This window comes from Bemisia tabaci, chromosome 10 (assembly GCF_918797505.1).
Source record: "Bemisia tabaci chromosome 10, PGI_BMITA_v3".
Taxonomy (NCBI): Eukaryota; Metazoa; Arthropoda; class Insecta; order Hemiptera; family Aleyrodidae; genus Bemisia; species Bemisia tabaci.
The window spans coordinates 40,651,022-40,676,515 of NC_092802.1; the positions used below are offsets into that span (position 1 = coordinate 40,651,022).

General features: G+C 40.2%; 1 protein-coding gene across 1 annotated transcript; it reads left to right on the forward strand.

Annotated features, from left to right (window-relative positions):
* The first annotated feature begins 266 nt into the window (after window positions 1–266).
* Window positions 267–3,545, forward strand: LOC140225636 (uncharacterized). Its single transcript, XM_072305198.1, has one exon. It carries the CDS (start codon window positions 815–817, stop codon window positions 2,651–2,653), a length of 1,839 nt encoding a protein of 612 aa, XP_072161299.1. The 5' UTR covers window positions 267–814; the 3' UTR covers window positions 2,654–3,545.
* The last annotated feature ends 21,949 nt before the right edge of the window (window positions 3,546–25,494 follow it).

A 25,494-nucleotide genomic window follows, 5' to 3' on the forward strand; every position in this document is an offset into this window, starting at 1 on the left:
AGTGTGTTTTTATGAGATTTGTCATGTTTTCAATATCTTACTCTGTAATATGAAATCACACTCCATTCAACAAAAACAGGAAAACAATTTTTTTGACAGGATTTGTTGTTGTTACCAAAATCTTACGTACTGACAAATGAACCACATTTTGTGACTCATTTTAGACACAGCATGTATGCCATTGGTTTCCCTATGTAGATAAGTACTTTTACGGCGCTTAGTTCCGTCCAATTGAAGAAAATGTTCTAAAATGACACAAGTTTACACGGTATTACTTCGTGATCCAGGATGACGATTCACTAATATTTAAAACATTCGTCCTTGAAAAAAATCACGAAGCGCATTGACTTTACATTTCCTTGTTTACCACTGACAATTTATTCTGATTCACTTAAGTGAATCGAATTCTCAGTGGTAAACAAGAAACTGCACAGTTAATGACTTGTTTATTACTGCATATTTCGGAAGAAAATATTTATTTACCGTGGGTCCAAGTGTCTTGGCCCACTTTCCAATGCTACATCTCGAACATAAAACGACACAAAATAAATCGCCACTACGTTTTCGAAAAACATGAAGATGACATAAAACGACACTAAATAGATCAACATTATATTTTTGAATAAATCTAGAAAAACATCAACACTTGTACACTAACACGTGCGATAAGATCGAACCCTCGTTGTTCTTTTCACTTCCAGATTTTTTCCTCGCATATGCAGTTTTTTAACACTTTCCGAAATTTGCCGTTTTTGAATATAAAAAATTTAAATTTTTCAAATACTCTGTGAGTAAAAGTTAATTTATCTACGCAATGGGCAAAATATTTCGAGGGATTTTCTGTGTTGCAATCCTCACGATCGTGATAATTACTAAAATTCAGGCCTTCCAGACGTTCAATGTGATTGAAAAAGACCGTGGACGATTAATCTCCCTTGCACTCAGAGTTTGTCACGAAACAATCCAACTGTCGGAGCAATCATCATTCTTCATCGCAGATTTCAACTCTGACCCTTTGGTGCCTACCCTGGTTCAATCCTTGCACCGCTCATCCATTCCTACAGTTTTGACATCTCACTATTGCAACTTTCTGGATGCCGCTGAAAAGTCTCGGGAGAGGAATTTCATATTCTCCCTTGACGATGTAGAGGAAATACTAAGTCTGATTTTAAGTTCAGCTTCGAGGGAAATGAGATATAGAGCGGATTGTAGCGACACAGGAACAAAACATGAAAATTCAATTTCCATTGCCAATTTACATCATAATTATGAGCCTTGCACGCTGTCAAAACTGCCACGCTACTGCATTACTGTCGATAATTATACCCAACCAACGGCGGATCAGATTTGTGACGAGCGACTTTTCATCTCCTCGGGAGAACTGAACGGATCTTCTGTTTTGTCCGATCACGCTTTTAACATGACGCGCGGTTTGTACACCAATCCACTTTGGAACTCGAACAATTACCTGATTTTCATACTTAGAGATTTCGGCCGGGATGATTGTAAACCACTGACACAGCACCAGGCTGCGATTTCGCCCAACGAAACCTCTAGAAACGATTTCGAGGAACTGATTATTTGCTTCAAATTGATTTGGCGGTTCTTCCGCGGACTGAGAACAATAATCTGCAGCGAGAAAGGCTGCAGTCGATACGACCACTTCGCCGAGAGTATAATTTGGTACACTGGCCAAAACCAAGAGGTTTATTTCGATTTCTCGGACATTAACTTGCACGGGAAGCGCCTGTCTTTGATATTCGACGATTCCGAAGGACTTTTCGTGTCCGATGCTCATTTTCACGATTGGATGTCGACGGTTCGGATAAAAATCGTCGAAAATGTCGCGGAGTCCATGAACGGCACTTTCATATTTCACTGCGGATACGTCAACGGGGAAACTGGTCACGAATTAGGCCAAAAATTGAACGTGGATTTGCACAATGTGGAAATCGGCGCGACTAGAGATGAGACAGATTACTCGAGGTTCGACGTCTCTATCAGCGTTGAGTCGGAGGAAATGTGCATAGTCACTCCGCATAGTGCGCTTTTACCTCAATTTTTGGTGCCGTTTAAAGTCTTTTCGTTTCCAGTCTGGATTTTCATGGGCGTCACGGTCACCCTCTTCATCATGATGCAATACATTTTCTTACAGGCTCAGGGCGGACCGTTTCGAAGCTTGTACTCGGAGACAGATGCCTCTCTTTACGATAGCACATCGGCGGTACACACTATGTACGCGTATTTCGTATGTGGGTGCCCACCACGTTTGCTATTGGGTAAACTTTTCACAGGGAAAATCTTGTTTATTATTTTTATATTTTCAGCGCTTATCATCTCCAACATTTTCCTGGGCGGTATGACGACGCTGCTGACGAATACAGTGCAGTATCCTGAGATCGACACGCTCAAGGACTTGGAGGACTCCGGTCTGCGCATCCAGGCGCACAATACAGAAGCAGCGGCTACGCTCTTCGCTCAGCTCGGTCTGTCCGAGAAATTGAGAGGCATGCTCACTAGCAATTTGGAATCGTATCTGAAGTTGTTCGATGAGGATATACTCAGATTGCTCAGACCTCGAATTATCAAAGAAAATGAGACTCTACTTTCGGGGATTCCTGTTCCGAGGAATTCGCAGAAAACATGCACGTGATCATGGAGAAAGATGCGTTTTTAGTTGTTTTACATCCCTCTCTCAGCTCGGGGAATCGCGTTGTCCTGCGCACATGGCCGTTGCGGGAAAAATTCGAATATCATCTGGTCGCGGAGCGGTTGAAAGTTCGTCCTTATTTTCACTCGTTCCTGAAGAATTCGTTTCTGTTCGAGAGATTCGACCGGAAAACGGCCCAATTCCTCGAGTCGGGTCACGTGAGCAAGGCTTATTTTTCGGGGTTTCCTACTACCCCTGAGGCTGCACCCCCGCCCCCGAAAGACGAGGAACCGAGGCCGTACAGTTTGAACGATTTACAGCTGCCTTTTTTCAGTCTCCTTCTGGGCCTACTTTCCAGTTTCCTCGTTTTTTTCGCTGAGATGGTAGTGGAGGATTTTGAGAATGTTTTCGTTTTCAGGCAATTGAGGCGCTTTCAAAGTTTCCTGAAAATGATCAGGGCGAGAGCAGTGCCTGCGCTGCGCCTCCTGTGTTGAAAAAAAAGTTGGTGTTCTCCACTAACATATGCTTGATTTCAGGATTTTCGTAATTTCTTCATCTTGAAATTCCCTGACTTTCCCCTGATTATTTTTACTTTCCCCGACTCCAACTTTTCCTAATTCCCTGACCTTCTAACGACAAAATTTCCACCTATTTTTTTAAGTACGCTGTGTTTTGCTCAGATTTGGACAAAATTTCCTTGTTTAAAAACCCAATTATGGAAAGAGGCATTCAGCAGCTAGTTAAAAGATGACAAGCCTAGAAGATGACCAGGAAAGATAAAAATTTTGAAGGTCAGTGCCATGTTTAAGACATGAGTAGATGTGTCAGAAATATCTGTAAGTGCGAACAGGGAGGCTTGACTTTTTGTGAGCTTTGATCAATTCATTGTTTTTAAGCAGCGTAAATAGCAGATACAATAAGCCCCTATTTTTCTTTTTACGCAAAAAGAAGGGTAATCCGTGCGCATAAGCCTAAAAAATCATGCTCAACTCCCAAAAAAATTATAAAATGTATTTGTCAGTGTAAATTAATTTCGCGCTCTGATGATTGGAGGATTCCGTGATTAGTAATGTAACTGTACATAAACAAATTTTACTAACTTAAACTTTCTACAACAATTTGTCTAAAAATACCCAACCAAAAATTTCAAAAAATTGCAAAATTTAGAGAAATTAATTGATATTTTTCTCGGGGAAAAAACATTGCATGCAATACAGTTCTCAACGACTCATTTTCTCTCATTAGTGTTTTACTCGAAGAATCAGAAAATTTCTTTTAATACACGGCAAAATTCGCTCCAATTGAACATATTTATGCTAAAGAAGAGGTATTAACAGCTGTATTATACAAAAGAGAGGTATGTGCATAGGATTAAAGTGCTTCATTCTTACGCTTAAGCCTTGGTAAAAATTGGCAGAAGAATCTGTGTTCCAAAATACCATAGACCTACAGCCGGCTGTAAGATTTCCAATAGCTTCTATAGCCGGCAACACAATTTCTTATAGCCTTTCATAGCCGATGGCGATGAAGCAACAGCCTGGCGATAAAGTGTATGCTAAACGTGTATGCTAAACATACGTACGGATGCTAGGACTTAGTGAGTTTTTGGACTACCGCTCTCTTTTTTGGCCGTAGTATCTTGATTTATTTTGCGAGGAAAGCTCCGTACTTTTGAAGGATGCCTGTCATTCATAATATGTTGGAGCGCCTTCAATTTCGTATGATACTGTGCAATACTTCTGGTGTGTAAAGTTGCTTCAAGCGCCGTGGTACGCTGCGGCGCGGCGGACGGGCAGCCAGCGCGAAACGCGCACTGGCGCCTACAAACCTAACAGGGATACTTCACGCATTGCGTAATGCGTGAAGTATCCCTGTTAGGTTTGTAGGCGTTAGTGCGCCGCCGCTCTGCTTTGTCTTAAGCTCTAATATTTAATCTGGCGGAGTCAGCGTTATTCAACTCATGATTTTGAAATGTTTGCACATCCTGTATGGATTATTCTCATTTTAATTGATGAAACAAAATTTGTAGTACAGGAAAATATAATGTGCGTTCTGTAAATATTAAGGTGATTCCGTACAAACTTAAGGATTTACAAAGCACACGAATATCTACACAATTCCTTATAGCCTTTTATTGGCGAAAAAGCAACAGCCAGGCGATGAAGTGTAAAGCCCGGCGATAGGAACTATAGCCCGGCTGTACAATTTTTTATCGCTTCGTGTAGCCCGGCAGTATGATTTTATCCACTTTCTACAGCCAGCTATATGATTGTCTATCGCCTTCTTTAGTTGGCTATAAGAACTCCTATGGTATTTTGAAACGCAGCTCCTATCGCCAATTTTTACCAGGGAGTTCATTCATATTTTGTCACCGAGAAAAGAGATTAGTAGAATTTACCATTCCTTCACGCAGTACTTCACACAACGTCAATTATATTCAGAGTCAATTCTGCCAGAAGAAGGGTAAACGTTACAATATTCTGGTCCAGGTAACCATTCCTCTAGCAGAATCGACTTTGAATTCACGCTGTGTAAAACACAGCGTGAAGGAATGGTCAATTCTACGAATCTTTTTTCTCGGTGACACACCGTTCCTCCTGACATGAATACGCCTAATTGGACCGCATTTTGAAATTTGGAACTATGCATTCTGGCTCATCTGAAAAACACTTATGTGCGTAGGGAAACTAATGGCACATACGTTGTTTTCAAAACGGGCCAGAATTTATAGTTCCAAATTGCAAAATGCAGTCCAATTGTATAAATCTGTCTCCAAGCTTACGGGAAAATTCAGTGCAACAGTCTGTAAACTTAAATATTTCATTGGAACAATGTCGAAAGGCTTATTTCAGTCAATTTTCCAAACGCAAGTTATCAAAATTTCCTTATCGAGAAAAAGCTCGCGTGCTAGACGATGCGCACACACCTGAGCTTTGTTACTCAGCAGGTGAGCACAACACAGTTCTGCTGCGCTATAAAAAAAAGCGCCGGGAGCTTCCGAAAGTTGCCGAAGTTATCCCCGATAAATTACTACATGAGGAAATTAACGAATGTTCTTAAAATTATTAGAGAAATTCGTATCCGCTTATGGGAGAAAGGAGCCAAATACACAAGAACTCAAATTTGAGCTGTTGCAATGAAGAGCGTAGTAGTGTGTTCTCCAAATATTTGGACAAAAAACGCCTTCTATCGTCGCCCCTCAGACGTAAGGGCGTATTTTAATTTCGACACGAGCCCTGTTCTCCGTACAACTCTATGCTTTCGGGGGCTCATGTAGGAATTGAGATACGCCCTTAAGTCAGAGCACTGAAAAAAATTCTCGGCGTTTTTACCAAGGTCCGTTGGTACCTTTACCATCTCACTTTTTTTACCAATTACTGGTAATTTTACCAAGGCAGACGGGTAAGCGTACCTACAAACCGGTATTTTTACTGTTTTTTCAGGTACGAATACCACTTTTATTGGTAATCAATTCCCGATAACTTTGCCATTTTATCTCGGTAAAAAATATTGGCGTTTTTACCGGGGTCCAGTAAAATTACCAAGAAAGTCAATAATTTTACCGAGATTTCTCGGTAAAATTTCCAATTCCATAAATGGTAATTTTACCAAGAAAAAACTGGGATCAAATAGAACCCTGAATTCTTGGTAATTTTACCCTTTTCTTAGTAAATACACCGAGATTTTTTTTCAGTGAAACGATTTGTCAATACAAATCGGAACAATGGGGCGGTTTGAACCCCGTTGTTCAAAAATTGTAGTTTTGGGGAAAACTGAAAACTAGTCAAAGTTCTTGTCTGCCATGTTCTGGATACAAAATTACTGGATTATAATGCATTTTCACATTTTCTCACTGGCACAAAATGAACTAGCCGCTTGTCCGCCTATCCTCTGGACACTAAAAATGTTTCCCTTCAAGTCTCATAATTCGATTTGTGAACCTATTTCGCTTTAAAACGGTATCCTGAAAAGTTTGCCTCCGCAGGCTATGGTCTTTTTTTTCGAGGATACTGTGGAAACTAAAAGCTCCTTGTGTAAAAGACTGACAATATTCCACTCGAATATTCGCATATTCTGGTGGTTGCTACGTCTCCTTATGAGACTGTAATTGGTATAAAACTGAGTTTGATCCGTTATAGTTTTTCTTTAATGGTTCAGTTGCGCTGCTCATAAAGTCGTGTTTTGGTGGTTGAACATAGTAGATTAGCTGAAAATAATAAGATCCGTCGAAACCGCAACTTTTTAGGTTCAATATTAACCGAGATATCGCCCTTTGAAAAGTCAGGTTTTGACGTCATCCACCGCGGTAGTTGTTGCTTTTAGCTAATGTAATAGAATCAAGCATCAAAACACGATTTTAAAACCAGCGCAACTGGCCGATTCTGTAAAACCATGGTATCAAGAATTCTTAACCATGCTCAATTCCCTGATGATTTTCAGGTCCCTGGTGAGAAACAGAAGTTTTCTCTCACTTCCGCGAGGATTTTCTCAAGAAGAACTATATAGTTAGCTCTACGAAGCTCTGGATATGAATATCAAATGTTTCCATCTGTCGACCGATTTTTTGGCGCACATTCAAAGGTCTAACTCCAGAAGCGTTTCTGATGTTTATAAAATATGGTCAATGAAAACCTCTTTATTACTAAGTTGATTTAAAGCTGTAAATACAAATATATCATTCAAGAGGTCAATTAATGGCGGCTGAGGTGCAATAAACAAAAACTTCGATATATATGTACTTAAAATTTCCGCAAAACTTGAAAACGAAATCGACTCCAAGCAGTAGAACAAGAGATTCTCAGTTTCTGGAATAGATTTCCTGATTTATCCCTGATTTTTCCTAAAATGTTTCATTCTCTGATGAATCCTGGTTTTTTCAGGCTCTTACCAGTCCTGGACACCATGTCGGTAAAAGTAAAATCCCTCCATACTGAGAGTAAAGACAATGCGAATCCATTTCTGATTGATTCCCGTATTTTAGGCCTTCACAGTGCCACAAATGGAAATGAAGATTACATTTTCACCAATTGTAAGGATTATAAACTGGAATGGACTGGAGAATGAGGGGTACGCCGGTACGACAAGGAACAAACGGAATGAGAGAGGGAACGGAGACAGGAATTCAGGAATGGGTTGATCAAAGCTTACAAAAAACGTCCGATTTGTGTAATCTATATTCCATTTGTGACATCCACGATGCATTGAAAAAAAATTCTCGGCGTTTTTACCAAGGTCCGTTGGTACCTTTACATCTAACTTTTTTACCAATTATTGGTAATTTTACCAAATTAGCAAAACCGAAAAGTTACCTGAAAACCGGTATTTTTACTATTTTTTCAGGTAAGAATACCACTGTTATTGGTAATCAATTCCCGGTAACTTTGCCATTTTATCTCGGTAATTCTACCTCAGTCGATTAAACTTATTGGCGTTTTTACCAAGGTCCAATAAAATTACCGAGAAAGTTCAATAATTTTACCGAGGTTTCTCGGTAAAATTGCCAATTCCGTAAATGGTAATTTTACCGAGAAAAAACTGGGATCAAATAGAACCCTGAATTCTTGGTAATTTTACCTTTTTCTTAGTAAATACACCGAGATTTTTTTTTTCGGTGTGGGCCGCGTTGTCTCAGCTCTCTCTATAAAGAGACTCTAGGTACCTAAAACGTACAGGAAAATTATGCGATATTTCCGAAAAAATTCTCATTTTATTGAAGGAAATTTGGCAACAGCTGAGCGTGCATCCAGCCACTTATCTCTACACGGCAGAGTATATGCCTGCGAAATTCATTAAGGCTCCTATCTCAACTTTTGCCAGCCGTTCGCTCGGAGGCTTTGTTTCCACGATCGAAAGAAAAGCCGAAAATGAAGAAATTTTTCGAGGCTCCACGACGCGATTGGCCAGCTTTTGATATATCCCCCGACGTCGAGCTTTTCTTCTGAGCGCGGAGGCACGGCTATATAGTGGCAGTCGAAGTCGACGAGGAAAACAGTACAGCTACTTTCCGTGAAGCGTGGTGTTGCATATTGCTCTGGTGGTTTTTCCGGTGCTCCATTGCTCCGGTGGTTTTCCCGGTGCTCCAATTGCTCCGGTGCTTTTCCCGGTGCTCCATATACGAAGGGCAATCCCAATCGACAAGCAAAGCAGTGCGTCTACTTCTGCAGAAAAAAGCTGTTGCATATTGCTCCGGTGGTTCTTTTGGTGCTCTTCCGAGACTCCACGATGGCGAGACGAAGAAGTGCGACGATTTTGCTTCTCCTCCTGATGTCCGTTGCCTCATCGATCGAGCTCGAACCCGTGGTCGCCGCCGGCGAGAGCCTCGTTAACTCCGTGAAAACTACCTCAGGCAGCCCACCGATCCTCGACTTGGGGACAGGGAGGGGCGACCTGGCAGGCATACCGGAATTATGCACCGTCGTGAATTCTGTCACACAAAAATATCAAACTCTTTGCAGCGCGGCTAGGAGTGCGGCCGGGCGGGGTTAGGTTTCGGAGGTTTACTGAATGATGTGTGTCTACAGGGTGCAAATTTGGATGCGTTGAAGACGATTGTGTTTAATTTGCCTCCGGAAATTATTTCTAAATTAGGGTTGCCGCCCACTGTGACAGATTACTTATATGGAGCACTCGGGCAGGTGACGCCCAATCTGAGAGGATTCACAATTGGAAATTTGGATAATACGTTGGGTGGAACGTTGGGTGTGACGACATTATTGGATGACATTCCAGGTTTCAAAACTGAAGAAAGTGTGATTGCTGAATTATATACCGCAGGAGGTACGTTATTGGATCCAGTTGAAGATGCGAAAGAGCTAGTGATTGAACGAACCGCTGCTGTCCTTTAGGGGTGACAAATCAAAATTTGAAAAAGACCTGTATCGGAAGGACGGCCGGATTTCAGTTCCTGCCGTCATCTCGATAATTACTATGATAGACGTACTTGATAGCCAGGTGAGCCCATCATATGGGTGGAACCAAGGGGTGCCTGGTTGAAAACGGTGGAGCGGTGGGAAAAGAATCTTAGTCTTGCCTCTTTTCTCAAATGTTTAAAAGCCTTCAGTTTTATTTTACATTTTCTTGCATAGAATCATTTTTTTAAAAAAAGAAAATGATTTATATCTCTCCATGTTATTCTCTTTGTTATTATGCTTGACTGAATTGTTCGTTTCCTTATTACACAATCATCCTCTATTATTTTGTATCTGTTTTTAATTCATCCAATTATTTTTTTCTCGTGAAATATCCTACACAAATTATTAGAAGGTGACCGTCCACAGAAAAGAGGCCAACAATCGACAAAACTTCCGGAAAAGTCATGTATAATCCGGTTTCCGGAAAATTCGTATTTAATTGAAGAAATATGACGGATGTTCAATATCCATACTGCGTTCAATCCTTTCACGGCAGAATGCGTCAGTGACAAGAAATTTCTGTAGGGTTGAAGTTACTTTTTTTACGTGTTTTGTAAAACTAACAAAAAGTTCATAAAAAGTTCAAGAAATCAATTCTAAAGGGGAACAAGTTAATCAAAAGCAAACTGTCGAAATGACGTAGCAAGGTAATGCCTAAATAGCCTATGATATTTCTATCAAACGGAACTAAGTGCATTGTGACGTGAGCCCTGTAATGCATATATTCTTATGGGGGCTCATGTCGGGTCGTCCGTTTCTGCAAATCCCGTTTCCCTCGCCTGGCTACGTCATCAGCGCCCGTCTTAAATTATTGTTCAGACGAGTTACATTTTTGGCAATTTCAAAACGAAGTTTCTTCGCCATTTGTGGTGTAAAAAAAAATCTGAATAAATTCCTACAGGCTTAATTCACCCGCACTTTCGGAAAATAAATTTAAAAAAAGTGAGTGGCACTGGCCTATTGTGCACATCAATTTCACTGGGTCTCCTATACCCATCTCAACGTTGCCACCAGTGATATTTCCAGACGCAATCTTGGTTTCTCAGCGATCCGCGTTGAAATAGGAGCTCAAAACATACAAAGTTGAGGTGTTTTTTCAGGAGTTTATACCGTCCAAAAAATCTGGAAAAATATCTGCAACATGAGTGCGATATTCACTTTTCAAAAATTCAGCAATTTCAATGACTGAACGACATCATTATCGGTTTCCATTTCCGTATTCAACAACCGAAAAAGAAAATTCGAGGTCGAAAATCGGCGGTGAGCGACCTCTAAACGAGACATATAGAGAATTTAGCGAAACCTCCGAGAAAAATTCACGAATTCTCCTAAAAAATCGGTATTTTATCGAAAAAAATATGTCAACATATGAATATCCATAAGGCGTATCTTTGCAAGTAAGAGTTGGACCTCGTTCAGCAGATAGAAGCCAAGCCACATCAGCTATCGCCAAATTCAATTGGGCGATTCAATTTATTACATGAAATTGGCTGTGCGGATTTTTGTGGAAAAGGAATCCGTACAAACGTTCCCTTGTAAAAATTAAATTGCCCAGTCAATTTAACAGTAGCTAATACGGCTTGGTTCCTTTCTGCTAAACGCGGTCCAGTTGTGCACGTGACATTCGTTGAGTCTCCTATCGCAACTTTGTCCACGGTTCGCTTGCAAAGCTTTGTTTCCACGGTCAAAAGAAGAGCTGAAAATGAGGTAATTTTCCGACATTCTTTCGACGTCATGAGCTAGATTCCGATGTATCATGCGAAGCTGAGCTTCAATTTTGACCGTGGCGGCACGGCTATATAGTGTCAGTCATAGTCGAGAAGAAGAGCATTCTTCCGAAGTTCTAGTGCATCCTAATCCAACAGTTTTTTCGTTGCATTCCCAAAAGTTTGATGGCGACACGGGGAGGCACAATCATTTCCCCTGTCCTTCTAGTGTCCGTTACCTCAGCGATTGGAGTCCCGATTGATGACGTCACAAACAAGATCAACGCTATCCTGGAAAAGGGAAGGGGCATCCGGGGGGCTGGAGGGGACATCCTGGGGGATCTCGTCGGCAAGCTAGGAATTCCCGGTTTAGCTAACCCTCTCACACCTGTCATCACAAAATTTGGCGACTTGTTGAATAATCTTGAAGATAGTTTTAAGAGTATGTACACTCCGATAGATGTGACGGCCGCGGCGAGGGACCTTGGTCTTGAAGATCTGTTTGGAGAAGTGACACGGGGATTGACTGCAAATATGGAGCAGTTGAAGGCATACTTAGCTGGTGGAAGGGTGGCTTAAAAGATAAAATATCCCTCACATGGTAATTATACACTCTTTGTCGGAGAATTTTTTCCCGACAGAATTTGTATTTATGAATTACTAGACTTGCTTATAAAATATAATGATAACAAGAAAAAACACTAAGCAAATGGCCCGAACTGTATATAACAAGGTGGAGAAATGTTGCTGGGTCCAAACCATTTCGCGGGGAAATTCTCGGAATTAGTCGGCTTTAATTTCCCCACGAAACGGTGTGGACCCAGCACCATTTCTCCACCTTGTTATACAATGATTACTATACTTATTTTAATGACTAATATTGTTTATTTTGATAGCTTTATTTTATAAAGGCATACTAGTTAAGATATCAGATTAACTTAAGAGAGGTAAAAGATTAAACTCAAAATATTATTTGGTTTAAGCTGAACTTCGTTTGTTTTATTTAAGCTTTCATGCTTTCTTAACCCATCCTAAGGAAGTTTCAATCAAAATTTTACTTTTTATATTCTAAAACTTTACGCAGCTGGTACTTTAACTCAGTTAGAAGCTATGTTTTATAAAGTTTTACTGGCTTAAATAAATTATCATCGTTAGAATCGCGTCAACTTGTTCAAATCTTTTAATGATGAGGCGATCAGATGAAAGCTGAGTTCGAATTTGGATTCAATCACAATGGATCACTTAACCTTGTATTTTTTGTTTAATATTCTAAAAGTACCAGGTGAGTAAATTACGTGATGATTTATTGCGTATTTTTCGAGCCTAATTCCTCGACAAGCCCGCTTTTAAAAAGTCCAAGGCGACCCGAGGGAATTTCAGACGCGACGAAATGGCGGGGAAATGATGGAAGTGATGCACTACGGCAGTCAAGAAGCTATCTCCTCTTATTTTCCACTGATGTTTGTTAAAATAGAACGTATTTCAATGTGTAATTGTGGCTTGTTTACGACAGATATCATGAATGGGACTCGATTCTCTGATCTGAAGATATACTTGCGACTCTCCTCTCCTGTTGTTTACATAAAGACGGTGGAATAACCAGACCACGTATCTTGATTTGCGGCGTTGTAGACTTCCTGTCATACTTAATTTTTCAAAAGGAAACCAATGTTAATTTTTGGAAACTCTTGTGTCTTTTCTTCTTTGTGCGAAAGAACTTAGTGAAAATTTCAAGATATGATACTGATTTGTTCTCCTTCAACAAAATAAAACGGGATAGGAGGTTTTTAATCAGCACCGCAGACGAGACACGTGGTCCGGTAGTCAAGTGTCGTGATGTGAACGATCGATTATCGATATCTCGCCATTTGAAGCTATGGTAAAGAATCGATTACTAAGGTGTTCGCTGCGGGCACCCTGATAATCGATCTTTTTTCATAGGTTTCAGTGGCGTATCGATCGATATATCGCAAAGTACGCCACGCCACTGCGGTAGTCTCACCGTCGATGTACATACAAGGAGAAGACTGACATTTGACGGAATTCGTAGAAAGCCGTGTTTGCCTCTGATTAGTGCCAGATGAAATTATTAGGCTAGGCGTGAAACCAGGGCGTTTTAAAACTGCAGAAAAGTCGCGCTTTTTGCAATTGAGCCCATGGAAGAATGTCATTAATGCCGCCGCCCGCGCATTAAGGTCTAAAACTCAAGAATAGGAAGAAATAAGTCGGATGATATCTGGAAGATCACGTAAGTTTCGTAATTGACGTCTTTTTTGAGTCGCTAATTTCGAATTTGATGTTAAATTGGCTACATTTCAACACTCTGACCTATTAATTGTGGGCAAGTTCATGGCACGATGCGGCGCGGCGTGCTGCCGCTACCAGCTCGAAATGCACACTGACGCCTACAAACCTAAGGGGATACTTCAAGCATTGCGCAATGCGTGAGGTAGCCCTTTAGGTTTGTAGGCGTCAGTGCAGATTTCCGCTTTCGTTCAACAGGAGTACACATTCGTTTTACCTTCAGCACGAAATATTTTCGAACAGTTGCATTCAATAGATCCAGAATTTGAAATTTTATCTCCACTAGAACGCATTTTGGGGCCTCCGTAGCGCAGATTTTCCATCAATATCTGCGGTAAAATGTTGCTACACTCTTACTTTTGGCCCAAAATACTTTCAAATCGTTAGATTCGACAGGTCCAAAAAAATTTGAGATTTTAACTATATTTAGACGCATTTTGAGGCTTTCATTGTGCAAATTTCAGGAAACACTGACTGAAGCGCGGTGTTTTCAGTCATACTTCTTATTACAATCCGAGGAAGTTAACCGGCGCTATAAATGGACGTATTTCTAGCTAATAGACCTATGCGTGGGTGGGAAATATGGGGTTTGCTCGTTAGTTTTCGGGCAGTAAGAATGAATGGGAATTATAAAGCGCCAGTAAACGTCGGCGACGAAGACGCCGCTGCAGTCGCAGTCGGATTAACTCATGAACCCTGTCCACAACGCTTTTGTCCCATTCCCACGGCTCATGAGTCCCGCATACAGTTGGCACATCGACAAAAATTTTCGCAGTCACATTTTTTACAGAGAAATTGTTCAACGAAGCTTTCACTAAATTTTCTGTGTGGTGCCGATAAAATGCAATGCAATTTTCTAACAGATTCAACCAACAATATCTCTGTGAAAAAGTAAAATGGTGGCGGAAATTTTGAAATGACGCATGGCGCTTGTGATACTTTGCCCGGAAGATGATGGAATGGTTCCGTTTCGTGAATTTGAAATCCCGCTTTTCCAATTCTTCAAAAGGAAGCACGCACACTTTTACATTATTATCTCTTATCCAGCTCACCGCGCGAGCATACCCCATTAGAATGCGGCCTATTTCCGTCATGTAGGAAAATCAATGAGGTCCGGGTGGCAATCGGTTCTGTCTACGAAAATAAGAGGCTGTATAAAATTAGAGCCAATTTGAAGCGTTTCTAGATGATGCTCAAAGGGATCAAAACTACGGACGAAATTACATTGGTTTGAATGGGCGGAAGAACGCCTGATCTGCATAAGTGCGTTTTTTGGATCTAAAATGCGCTTAAAGTATGCGTAAGTTCATTTTTTTAAATTTCGATCCGAAAAAGTTAAAAACATGCCATTAATAATTGAGAACATGTAAATGGACAAAAATGACCTTTAATCCGTCCCTTGTTACGATTTTTCCCAGATGACCTCGAGTTGTGTTACTTAATTAAAATTTATTCATTGATCGGTCGTAAATCAATGAAAGATTCATTAAACAGGAGACTTTTCGATTGGAAGAAACACTTGGACGCATTTTACCAGCATGGTGCAAAGGGAGCCAATGAGCGCGAAATGACGCGAATCAGAAACATGACTCTGAGTTATTTTACATTTGAACCAAGGGTTCGATATTATATCGAACGACGTAGCCACTAGATCAGTATATTGTGTGGAGCAAAACTCTGTTTCTACGATTCAAATAAAAATGGAATTCTTGCTTTAAATTGGCCAGATTTTGATAGTTCACTCGATTTTGATCATTTACTTCGATCGTGGAGAGTGGTGGGCCCTGACTGAAAAAAAATTCTCGGCGTTTTTACCAAGGTTCGTTGGTACCTTTACCATCTCACTTTTTTTTACCAATTATTGGTTATTTTACCAAGACAGACTGGTAAGCTTACCTAAAAACCGGTATTTTTACTGTTTTTTTTTCAGGTAAGAATACCACCTTTATTGGTAATCAATTTCCGGTAACTTTGCCATTTTATCTCGGTAATTCTAGCACAGTAAAAAATATTGGCGTTTTTACCAAGGTTCAGTAAAATTACCGAGAAAGTTCAATAATTTTACCGAGATTTCTCGGTAAAAATTACTAATTCCATAAATGGTAATTTTACCAAGAAAACACTGGGATCTAATAGAACCCTGAATTCTTGGTAATTTTACCCTTTTCTTAGTAAATACACCGAGATTTTTTTTTCCAGTGCAATCGTTGGAATAGCTTTCACTGTATTGCGCGACAATTTAAATGAAGAGTCAAGGCCGAAAATTGGGCGGTGAGAGACTTCTCGACAAGCCAAGAAAATAATTCTAGGAATAATTCACAAAAAAAGTGCAAATTTTACGGAAAGAAATTTCGCAACATACGAATGTCCACACGGCGTCCTATCTGTGCACAGCAGATTTGTGCACACGAAATTCATTGTGTCTCCTATCTCGACTTTGCAAGCCGTTCACCTATGAGCTCTGTTTCTGCGGTCAAAATAAAAGCTTGAGTGACGGAGTTTATCGGTATTCTTGCGACGCACAGTAAATCGAGTCGATCAGCGGGGTCGGACATGAAATTTTCGATTAAAACCGCAAATTTTAATGTTTATTTCATCACATTCTAAAATTTAAGAGATTTTGCTAGTAGAGAATTTCACGAGGAAACCAATGAGACCACTCTCAGAACCTCAAAGTTTCGTGTGAAACAGAGTTGCAAGCTTTTAAAGTTTCCAAATTTTGTCCGACCTCTCCTATTGACTCTATCCACTGTGCGACGTGATCTGCCGGACACCGATGTATCGCTCCATGCTGGTTGTGAGTTTCGGTTCGAGCGTGGAAACAGGGCTATATAGCGGCAGAGCCGGTCAACGAGCAAAACAGTGAGTCGACTTCTCCTAAAAAGTGCTGTCGAATATTACTCCGCTGGTGCCTTCGGTGATTTCTCAAGACTGCGATGGCGGCACGAAGAAGTTCGACGACTATCCTTCTCCTCCTTGTGTCCGTAGCCTCGGCGAGCGAGATCTCCAACACCCTCGAAGGAGTCACCGCCAAGCTGACAGCAACAACCTCCCCAGACGAATCAATCAGCTCATTTGTTGCGACGTCCGGAGCATATAACACAAATTACTGTGCGGAAGCCATACTAGAGGTTGAGAGCTTTGTTGATGGGTTAGCGTCAGAATTGACCGAACTTGGGGCTGAATCTGGACTTACAACTTTGGAAGGGTTGAAGACTGATTTTACTACCGAAATTAAAAGGTGTCTTTCGCTGTTTCAGTAAGATTGGGATACTCGATTAAATGGATCTTGAAAGGAAGGTTGATTTGCTTATTTTGATGTTATCTTAAAAGTGGAAAACACGACGGGGTGAATTAGGAACCACGATTCCTGACTAATCTGTAGAGGCACGTATTTATGTAGGGAATCGAACGGCACATATGTTGTTTTTAATGTGAGCCTGAATTAGAAGTTTTCTGTTGCATAATTTAGTCCAAATATTGGTCCTTTACATTATTACCATTAAAACGAAACTAGCAGTATATTTTCTATTGTAATTTTTTAGTAGTACTTACATCATTGCAATTTCTTTCCATGCCCCATTTCCAAAGTTATATACGGTTGAATTTCACTCGAGGTTTACCAAAAATTACCTTTTTGTGATCCTGTAGCGACATCTCGTCACCTCCCGACCAGAGTATCACAAGCGCCATGCGACGTTTCAAATCCTCCGTCGCCATTCGCGATTTGTTCGCAGAAAAATCTTTAGTGGATCTATTTGAAAATTTCACGGAATTTCATCGGCGGCACAAAGAAAATTCGGTGAAATTTTCGGACAGCTTCCTTGAAAAATTTCCCCGTGAAAAAGGAAAATGGCGGCGGAAATTTTTTAACGTCGCGCGGCGCTTGTGATACTTTGGCCGAAAGGTCTAAAATCTACACGCGGCACTTTATCTCTACACGGCCTGTCAGAGTAGCACACGCAAAATTCTCCACGTGTTGTAACTATCTTAACTTTGCCAGCCGTTCGCTTGCACGCTCAATTTCTGCGGTCAAAATAAAATCTCAAAATGAAGGATTTTATCAGGGTTCTCGCGACAAAATCGGCAAGCTTTCGATTTATCGCTCCATTTTGCGCTTCTGTCTCGATCGTGGAGACTGGACCATATAAGGGGCAATCATAGTCGACCCGTAAAATAGTAGGTCGACTTTTCCCGAAAAGTTCGGTTGCATTCTATTCTGCTGGTACCTTCGGTGCTTTCCCAAGACGACGAACAATGGTGACACAAAGAAGTTCGAAGATCATCCTTCTCCTCCTGGTGTCTGTTGCCTCAGCGTTACCGATCGAGAGATTCCCAGCGAGACCCAGATTGCCGACGAGACCCAGACTGCCAGCGAGACCAGATTCCAGCGAGACCCAGATTCCAAGCGAGACCCAGATTGGCAGCGAAACCCAGATTGCCAACGAGACCCAGATTGCCACGAGACGAGCGAGACCCAGATTTCCCCCAGCGAGACCAGATTCCCAGGTTGCCAGCGAGACCCAGATTGCCAACGAGACCCAGAGACCCAGATTGTTCCCAGCGAGACCCAGATTACTGCGAAACCCAGATTATCTTCCCAGCGAGACCTCTGACACCCTCGACGAACTCGCCACCGAGCTGACAGCCTCTGCTGGAGATTCCATCAACACACTGCTCACGACGTCCCGAGCTGATGTCGAAAAATACATGTCAGAAGCCGCACGGAAGGTTGAGGGCTGGGTCGATACGCTAGAGCTTCAAGTGACCCAGCTCGCGGTTGAAACCAAGGAAAAAGGGATTGGGACTTTGGAGGAGCTGAAGACTGATCTTACAGGCGGTCTCAAGGGAATAATCGGGAGTTTATCTTCGCTGTGCGAGGGGATAATTTAACGCGGATGAATAAAATGTTCGAGTAAATGGATCTTGAAAGAATGATTGACTTGCTTATTTGGATTGAACCCAATGAAACACAAGACGGGGTAAAATGGACCACATTTGGACGTATTTCTATCGAACAGATTTATGTGCAGGTGAGAAATATGCACTGAAAAAAATTCTCGGCGTTTTTACCGAGGTCCGTTGGTACCTTTACCATCTCACTTTTTTTGCCAATTATTGGTAATTTTACCAAGACAGACTAGTAAGCTTACCTAAAAACCGGCATTTTTACTGTTTTCTTCCGGTAAGAATACCAATTTTATTGGTAAATCAATTCCCGGTAACTTTGCCATTTTATCTCGGTAATTCTACCACAGTAGATAAAAAATATTGGCGTTTTTACCAAGGTCCAATAAAATTACCGAGAAAGTTCAATAATTTTACCGAGCTTTCTCGGTAAAATCAAATAGAACCCTGCTTTTTTGGTATTTTTACCCTTTTCATAGTAAATACACCGAGATTTTTTTTTCAGTGTGGGGTGTGCTCGTCAGTTCTCTGGCCGTGAGGGTGAACGAGAACAATGAAGCGCCAGTGACGTCAACGGAGATGGATGCCGTCGTCGCGGTCGTCGTGGTCATTAACTCATGAGCCCTGTCCAAAACGCTTTCGTCCCATGCCCGCGGCTCATACACTGAAAAAAAAAATCTCGGTGTATTTACTAAGAGAAGGGTAAACTTACCAAGAATTCAGGGTTCTATTTGATCCCAGTTTTTTCTTGGTAAAATTACCATTTATGGAATTGGTAATTTTACCGAGAAATCTCGGTAAAATTATTGAACTTTCTCGGTAATTTTACTAGACCTTGGTGAAAACGCCAATATTTTTTATTGACTATGGTAGAATTACCGAGATAACATGGAAAAGTTACCGGGAATTGATTACCAATAAAAGTGGTATAATTACCTGAAAAAAACAGTAAAAAAATTGAGATGGTAAAGGTACCTACGGACCTTGGTAAGAACGCCGAGAATTTTTTTTCAGTGTATATCCCGCATTCAGTTGGCATATAGTTCTCTTTGCTCAATTTAAAATCCCGATTTTCCAATTCTTCAAAAGGAAACACGCCCACTGATCACATTGTTTCTTATCCAGCTTTCTAGAGCCCACCCCATATTTCTCACCTGCACATAGTTCTGTTTGATAGAAATACGTCCATTTTAGGACTTGAAAAGACAAGGCGCATAAGTGCAGCTTTTGCCATCGCGAGAAATACGTGCTCGAAGTTTCGAAATTGAATGGATCCTTTGGGCGGAGAGAAAGTTCAAACTGACTTTTTGATGCTTAACAATTTGAATTTGGGAGCATATTTTTCAAAGAATATATATTGAGACAAGTTTAACGTTAATTTAACGAAAAGTCCTCTTCTAATATCTCTATTTTTTCAAAAACTGCACTTATGCGCCTTGTCCTCCAAAATCCTCATGAAGCAATTAGGAATCACAATTTCCTGATTAATCCGTATAAGCACATATTTGCATACGGAATCAAATGGTACATACGTTGTTTTTAAATTGAGCTTGCACTGGAAAAAAACACATTGGATATAGAGTCCAGACTCTTGAAAACATTAACAAGAAAAAATACTCTTGGTTCAATCAGATTTTTGCTTAGATCAAAAGGAAATCCGCTTAAATTAAGAGGCTTGGTTCTTGATTTAAACAAAAATCCGATTGAATCAAGAGTATTTTTTCTTGACGATGTTTTTAAGAGACTGGACTCTAGATCCAATGTGTTTTTTTTCCAGTGTGAAATAGAAGTTTCGCATCCTAATGTGTGCTTCAAGTATTATAAGTATGGTCATTTCACCGTCGTGCTAAGGCAGAACGCCTTATAAACACTCGTAAAATACCAAAAACCCAGTTTTGCACTTGAAATGTCATTGCAATCATTATTTCAGTAAAAAAGCTAAGATTAAGTCAAATAGGCAGTGCAACGTTTATGGAGCGCTATCAATCTGAGACACCGAAAGACCAAAAAAGAATATGCTATGGTCTGTTTTTCTTTTCATATATTTTGGCTGTCGAAATCATTTTCTTTTTTACGCGTCCTAATCGTGATTCGTGGTGATACCCATACTGCCTTGCTAAGAAAAAAGACCGTATGAACCTTTAGGCATTGCCAAATTTCCTTAAGTAAAACACGAATTTTCGAGAAAATTTGTAAATATTTTTCTTCCAATTTTTCAGATAATTTTGTTCGCAATTTTATCTAAAGTTCTTGAAAAACTTCTTGGAAGAATATTCATAACTCTCCTCAAAAATAAACATTTTATCGAAGGAAATTTGGCAACTCTCGAATGTTCATACGGCGTATTTCCTTAGCACGGTAGCGTATCACTAGTAAAAAAAACCTCTTGGTTCAAGAGTGCAGTTTCTTGTCGCCGGATTTAATAGTCTTGAACTCTTGTTTCAAGCGGATTTTGCATTGATTCAATTTACGTTTGAATCGAATCGATGCAAAATCCGCTTGAAACAAGAGTTCAAGACTCTTAAATCCGGCGACAAGAAACTGCAATCTTAAGTCAATGCACCGCGGCATTGGTCCAAGAGGTTTTTTTTACCAGTGACTGCTGAAGTATGGACGAATGGAACATGTTGTCTCAGCGAAAAAGATTTTTAAACAGTCATGGTTACGACATGACCCAACAACATGACATAATTACACGATGATAACATAAAAACAAGCAGTGAACTCCAACACAATGTGTTGATAAGGCGCGTCATTAACTAGCACATATCAACCCCTTTAGTTTTCATTTATAGAGATTTCAAAATAGGCAAGTGGCACAACAGGAGAATTCATACGATCCAACACTTCAACGACGCACTTTGACGAGACCGTGTATTGTGAATGTAGAAAGCTATTCGAAAGAATTTAAGTTTTTTGATCTGCCTGAAGCAAAATCTTATCAGATTCTTGAGGAAAAGTTTTCTAGTGCCCTGCGGGAAAAGGCGAGATAAAACAATCAAGGAACAATTTTATAAAAACTCCCTTGACACTTATAAAGAAATCCTGCGGATCACAAGGATCTTCTGGAAGATTAAACTTAAACCCAAGTTGTCTCGAGCTCGATCAAATCGATTGGAAGGATAAAAAGCTTCTCAATCATTTCAATTTTCCACAAAATTAGACGAGAATAATGCTCCTTAATCTTTCGCGGTCCCTATTCTCAACCTTTTTTTTGCGTTGCCAAGATTGTCTTTGTCTTAATGCAGTTGAATCAGTGAGAACGAAAACACACCAACTCGAAAAAATGAAAATAATCAAGACACACACAAAACTGCATTTTAGGTGAAGAAGTTAGTCTAAGAAAAAGATTTTTGATGCCTAAAAGTAAGTACTTGAGGAAACTTTGAATGTCCACGTTGGAACAGATATGGTAACTTCAATGACCTTTATGTAAATTAACTGTCCTTGGTGAAAAAAGAGCATTTTCGAGGTACTGAGTTGGTGTGTTTTCGTTCTCACTGATACAGTTATCAAACTAGGGTATTTCATTCTATATTTTTTTCTTCAATACAAAATTACAATCGACGACTGTTCGAAGCTGTGACGGAAAGAGAACTGATATTTGGGCTACATTTTGCAATAAGGAACTAGAATTATCGGCTCCTTTAAGAAACAACGTATGTCCCATTAGTTTCTTTATGTAAATAGGCGCTTTCACGTATAGGTCAGACATTTTAGTGCCTCATTGCAGAATGACGTTTATTTAGTGAGGGATATTAGAATCATACCTGCGGTTATTAGGAAGTATTATACCTTTAGATCGATTAAAATCTGGGATTAGATAGACAAAAGTTAGTTCGCAGTGCAGATAGTACAAATAATGTCGTCAGGAATAGACCTCTATTTCGAAAAAAACGATAGTGTAATTACATCAATCTGTTCTTGTACGAAACCTATAGTCTCTGTGAAGCTCTTTAAAATGATGGATATCGATGAAGATTATTAACGTAACTTGAAATGGATATTTATACATATTAATTGAGAACGACACTATTTAAAAGTAGGGAAAACGTAACTTTACAATCTTCCTTTTCATCGCAACGGAATCAGTGGCGTGGCGTGAATTGCGATATATCGATTGTTATGCCATTTAAACTTATGGAAAAGGATCGATAGACAGGGTGTTCGCAGGTAAAACCTCCATAATCGATTCTTTACCATATGTTTAAAAGGCAAAACAATCGATACATCGCAATTCACGCCAGGCCACTGAACGGAATGAGGTTCAGTATACTCCGTTTTCCGCGAGAGATGAGGATTTTGTTTGATACCACTATTTTAACGCCAGTGCGCGCGGCTGGTATCGAGCTGAAATGAAGGCGCACAATCGTGAGAAGAGAACGAAAGTGAGGACGAATGCAGCTTTAAAGTAAAGACTTCAACTGCCGCTTCTTGTTTTCTGCGTTCAATTGAATCAGTGAAAACGAAAACACGCCAACTCGGAAAAATGAAAAGAATCAAGGCACACACGAAACCGAAAAGTAAATGAAGAAATTAGTCTAAGAAAGAGATTTTTGGTGCCGAAATACAAGCATTCAAGGGCATTCTAAAGGTCCAAGTTGGAACAGATGCGCTAACTTCAATGACTTTTATAAAAATTGACCTTCTCTTATGAAAATTTGGCAATTTCGAGTTACCGAGTTGGTGTGTTTTCGAACTCACTGATTCAATTGTGTGATTCAAACTTGACCCTTTTGGTCAAACAATTACTCGTTTGCAATCGAAGTGCAATATTAGTATTTTAAAAAACGAATGAAAGAAGATACGGTAATATTTTTAACTGCAACATATAAAATCATAATAACGATTTTGTCTCTCAAGTCACCGATTCTTCTCCCTGAGATAACAACGGAAATTTTCGAGTTCAGGTGAAATGGTCGATAATTAAAGTGACAGTATGGGAACACACTCTCAAAGGCGCAAGTAAAACTATTTATAAAAGTCCCGAGGGGTTTTCTTCATAGAGAAGAATGCCTCTGCAAGTTCGTAAGTAGTTCTGCAAGTATATCGGATTATGGCCGATGTCTCATATTATCCAATCATCACTTTTGCACTTAAAGACTAATGGAAGCCTTTCATTTACCCATCATTCAGAACTACTCAATACTCTTGATACGCGCGTTATTTGATTAGGAACGGTTGTTGGAATAATTATTTTTAGCGCGACTCTCTCTCGGAAATGGATAAACCGCGATATTTCAATACGCTAGTACAGACAAAAACTATTTGTCTATAAGCTTTGTACACCTCTGTACTAAAACGAAAATAAATTAAAATCAACAATTCAATGACAACAAAATGATAATCTGGGACTTTTTCAGAGCATCTGCGGAAAAAAAAAGCTTGCATGCGGAGACACAATGCGGGGCGGTGAATTGGACTGCATTCTGCAATTAGGAACTACAATTCCTGGCTCTGTTCAGGAACAACGTATGTGCCATTAGTTTCCCTATGCACAAAAGTGTTTTTGCGGATGATGCAGAAATTGTTGTTCCAAATTGCAAAATGAAGTCCAATTGGATTTACCTGACTTTTTTGCGACTTACGGAATATCGAAGGAAAAAATTAGCTTGCATCGGAGACACAACGAAGGTCGATTGGACAACATTTTACGCTTGAGAACTACGATTTCTGGCTCAGTTTAGGAACAACGTTTGTGCCATTAGTTTCCATACGCACAAAAGTTTTTACGGACGAGACAAAAATTCTAGTTCCAAATTGCAAAATGAAGTCCAATTGGAATTACCTAACTTTTTTGCAACTCACGCCTGCCGGTTTCGAGCAAAAAGACGAAACGTATAGGGAAGGAACTTAGCCTCCAAGTATGGTAGGTCAAACGGCGCCAACTAGAGGCAGGAAGCTAAGTCCTGAACGGCTGTAGGGTGGGTCACAAAAGGTACTTTAGGGCCCAGTCTTACAGGCTGTAAGGCTCCGTCCTAAAAATAAATTTAAGGATTTGATGGCTTATTCAGCGCGCTCTGCCAACGGTTGCAAGTTGCTACTGATTTCAGTGCACGCATGATGATTTAGTGACGATTGCGAGAACGAAGAAAAAACTACGTTGTTTTGAACGCAAAATAAAGTTCTGCGTTGATTAATCTTTCCCCATTATCACCACATTATAGACGCTCTATTTTCTGGAACATTCTGGAACAGTTCATCTAGAAATTTCCTCTCTTTTTCGCCCCTCCCCAAAGGGTTTCGGGTTCTTTTGTTTTGAACTTTTACGGACTTTTACCCCTCCCTCCCCCCAAAAAATACATCCTCACAGCGTTCTTTTCCCTGTTTCTTATTGTTAACACAATTTAATCTTTTTTCATTGTTTTGTAGTCTCGAAGTTTCTCGAAGAACAGAACAGGGATTTTCAAATCCTGCTTACAATAAAGAGGTCCCTCCACCTCAATGGAACAAAAGGGATGGATTTTGAACTTTGGTTCCGTAAAATTCGGGTTTCCCGCCACAGGACAATGAGTAAATAGTTTCTAAATTACATCCTAATTGCAGGAGGGGTCAGCAGAGGGGGGTGGGATTTTTGGAGGTGGCTACAGACCAACCAAGCTTATAAAAGGGAGACCCCACCCCTAAAGTTCAATCAGTGTAAGTTTAGAGAGCGAAGAAGTTCCATGGGTGAACAGATCAGTGGTTCAGTGGTTCAGTGGTTCAGTGGTTCAGTGGTTCAGTGGTTCAGTGGTTCAGTGGTTCAGTGGTTCAGTGGTTCAGTGCTTCCGTGCTTCAGTGCTTCAGTACTTCAGTGCTTCAGTGCTTCAGTGTTTCAGTGGTTGTGGTTTAGTGGTACACTGCAGTGAGCAACCGGAATTCCAACATTTGTAGTAACTCAATTTGGATTAAGATCCTAATACGTGAGTTAACCTTAAAGCTTACTCATACTCTCTATTTTTATACAATCGAAATTTTGATAGTTTTAATTTTAAATTTTTTATTTTTCAAATTTTTATTTTTCCAATTTAAACTT

Coding starts and splice junctions, on each gene's coding strand:
- LOC140225636 (XM_072305198.1), top strand. CDS start 815: ATGGGCAAAATATTTCGAGGGATTTTCTGTGTTGCAATCCTCACGATC.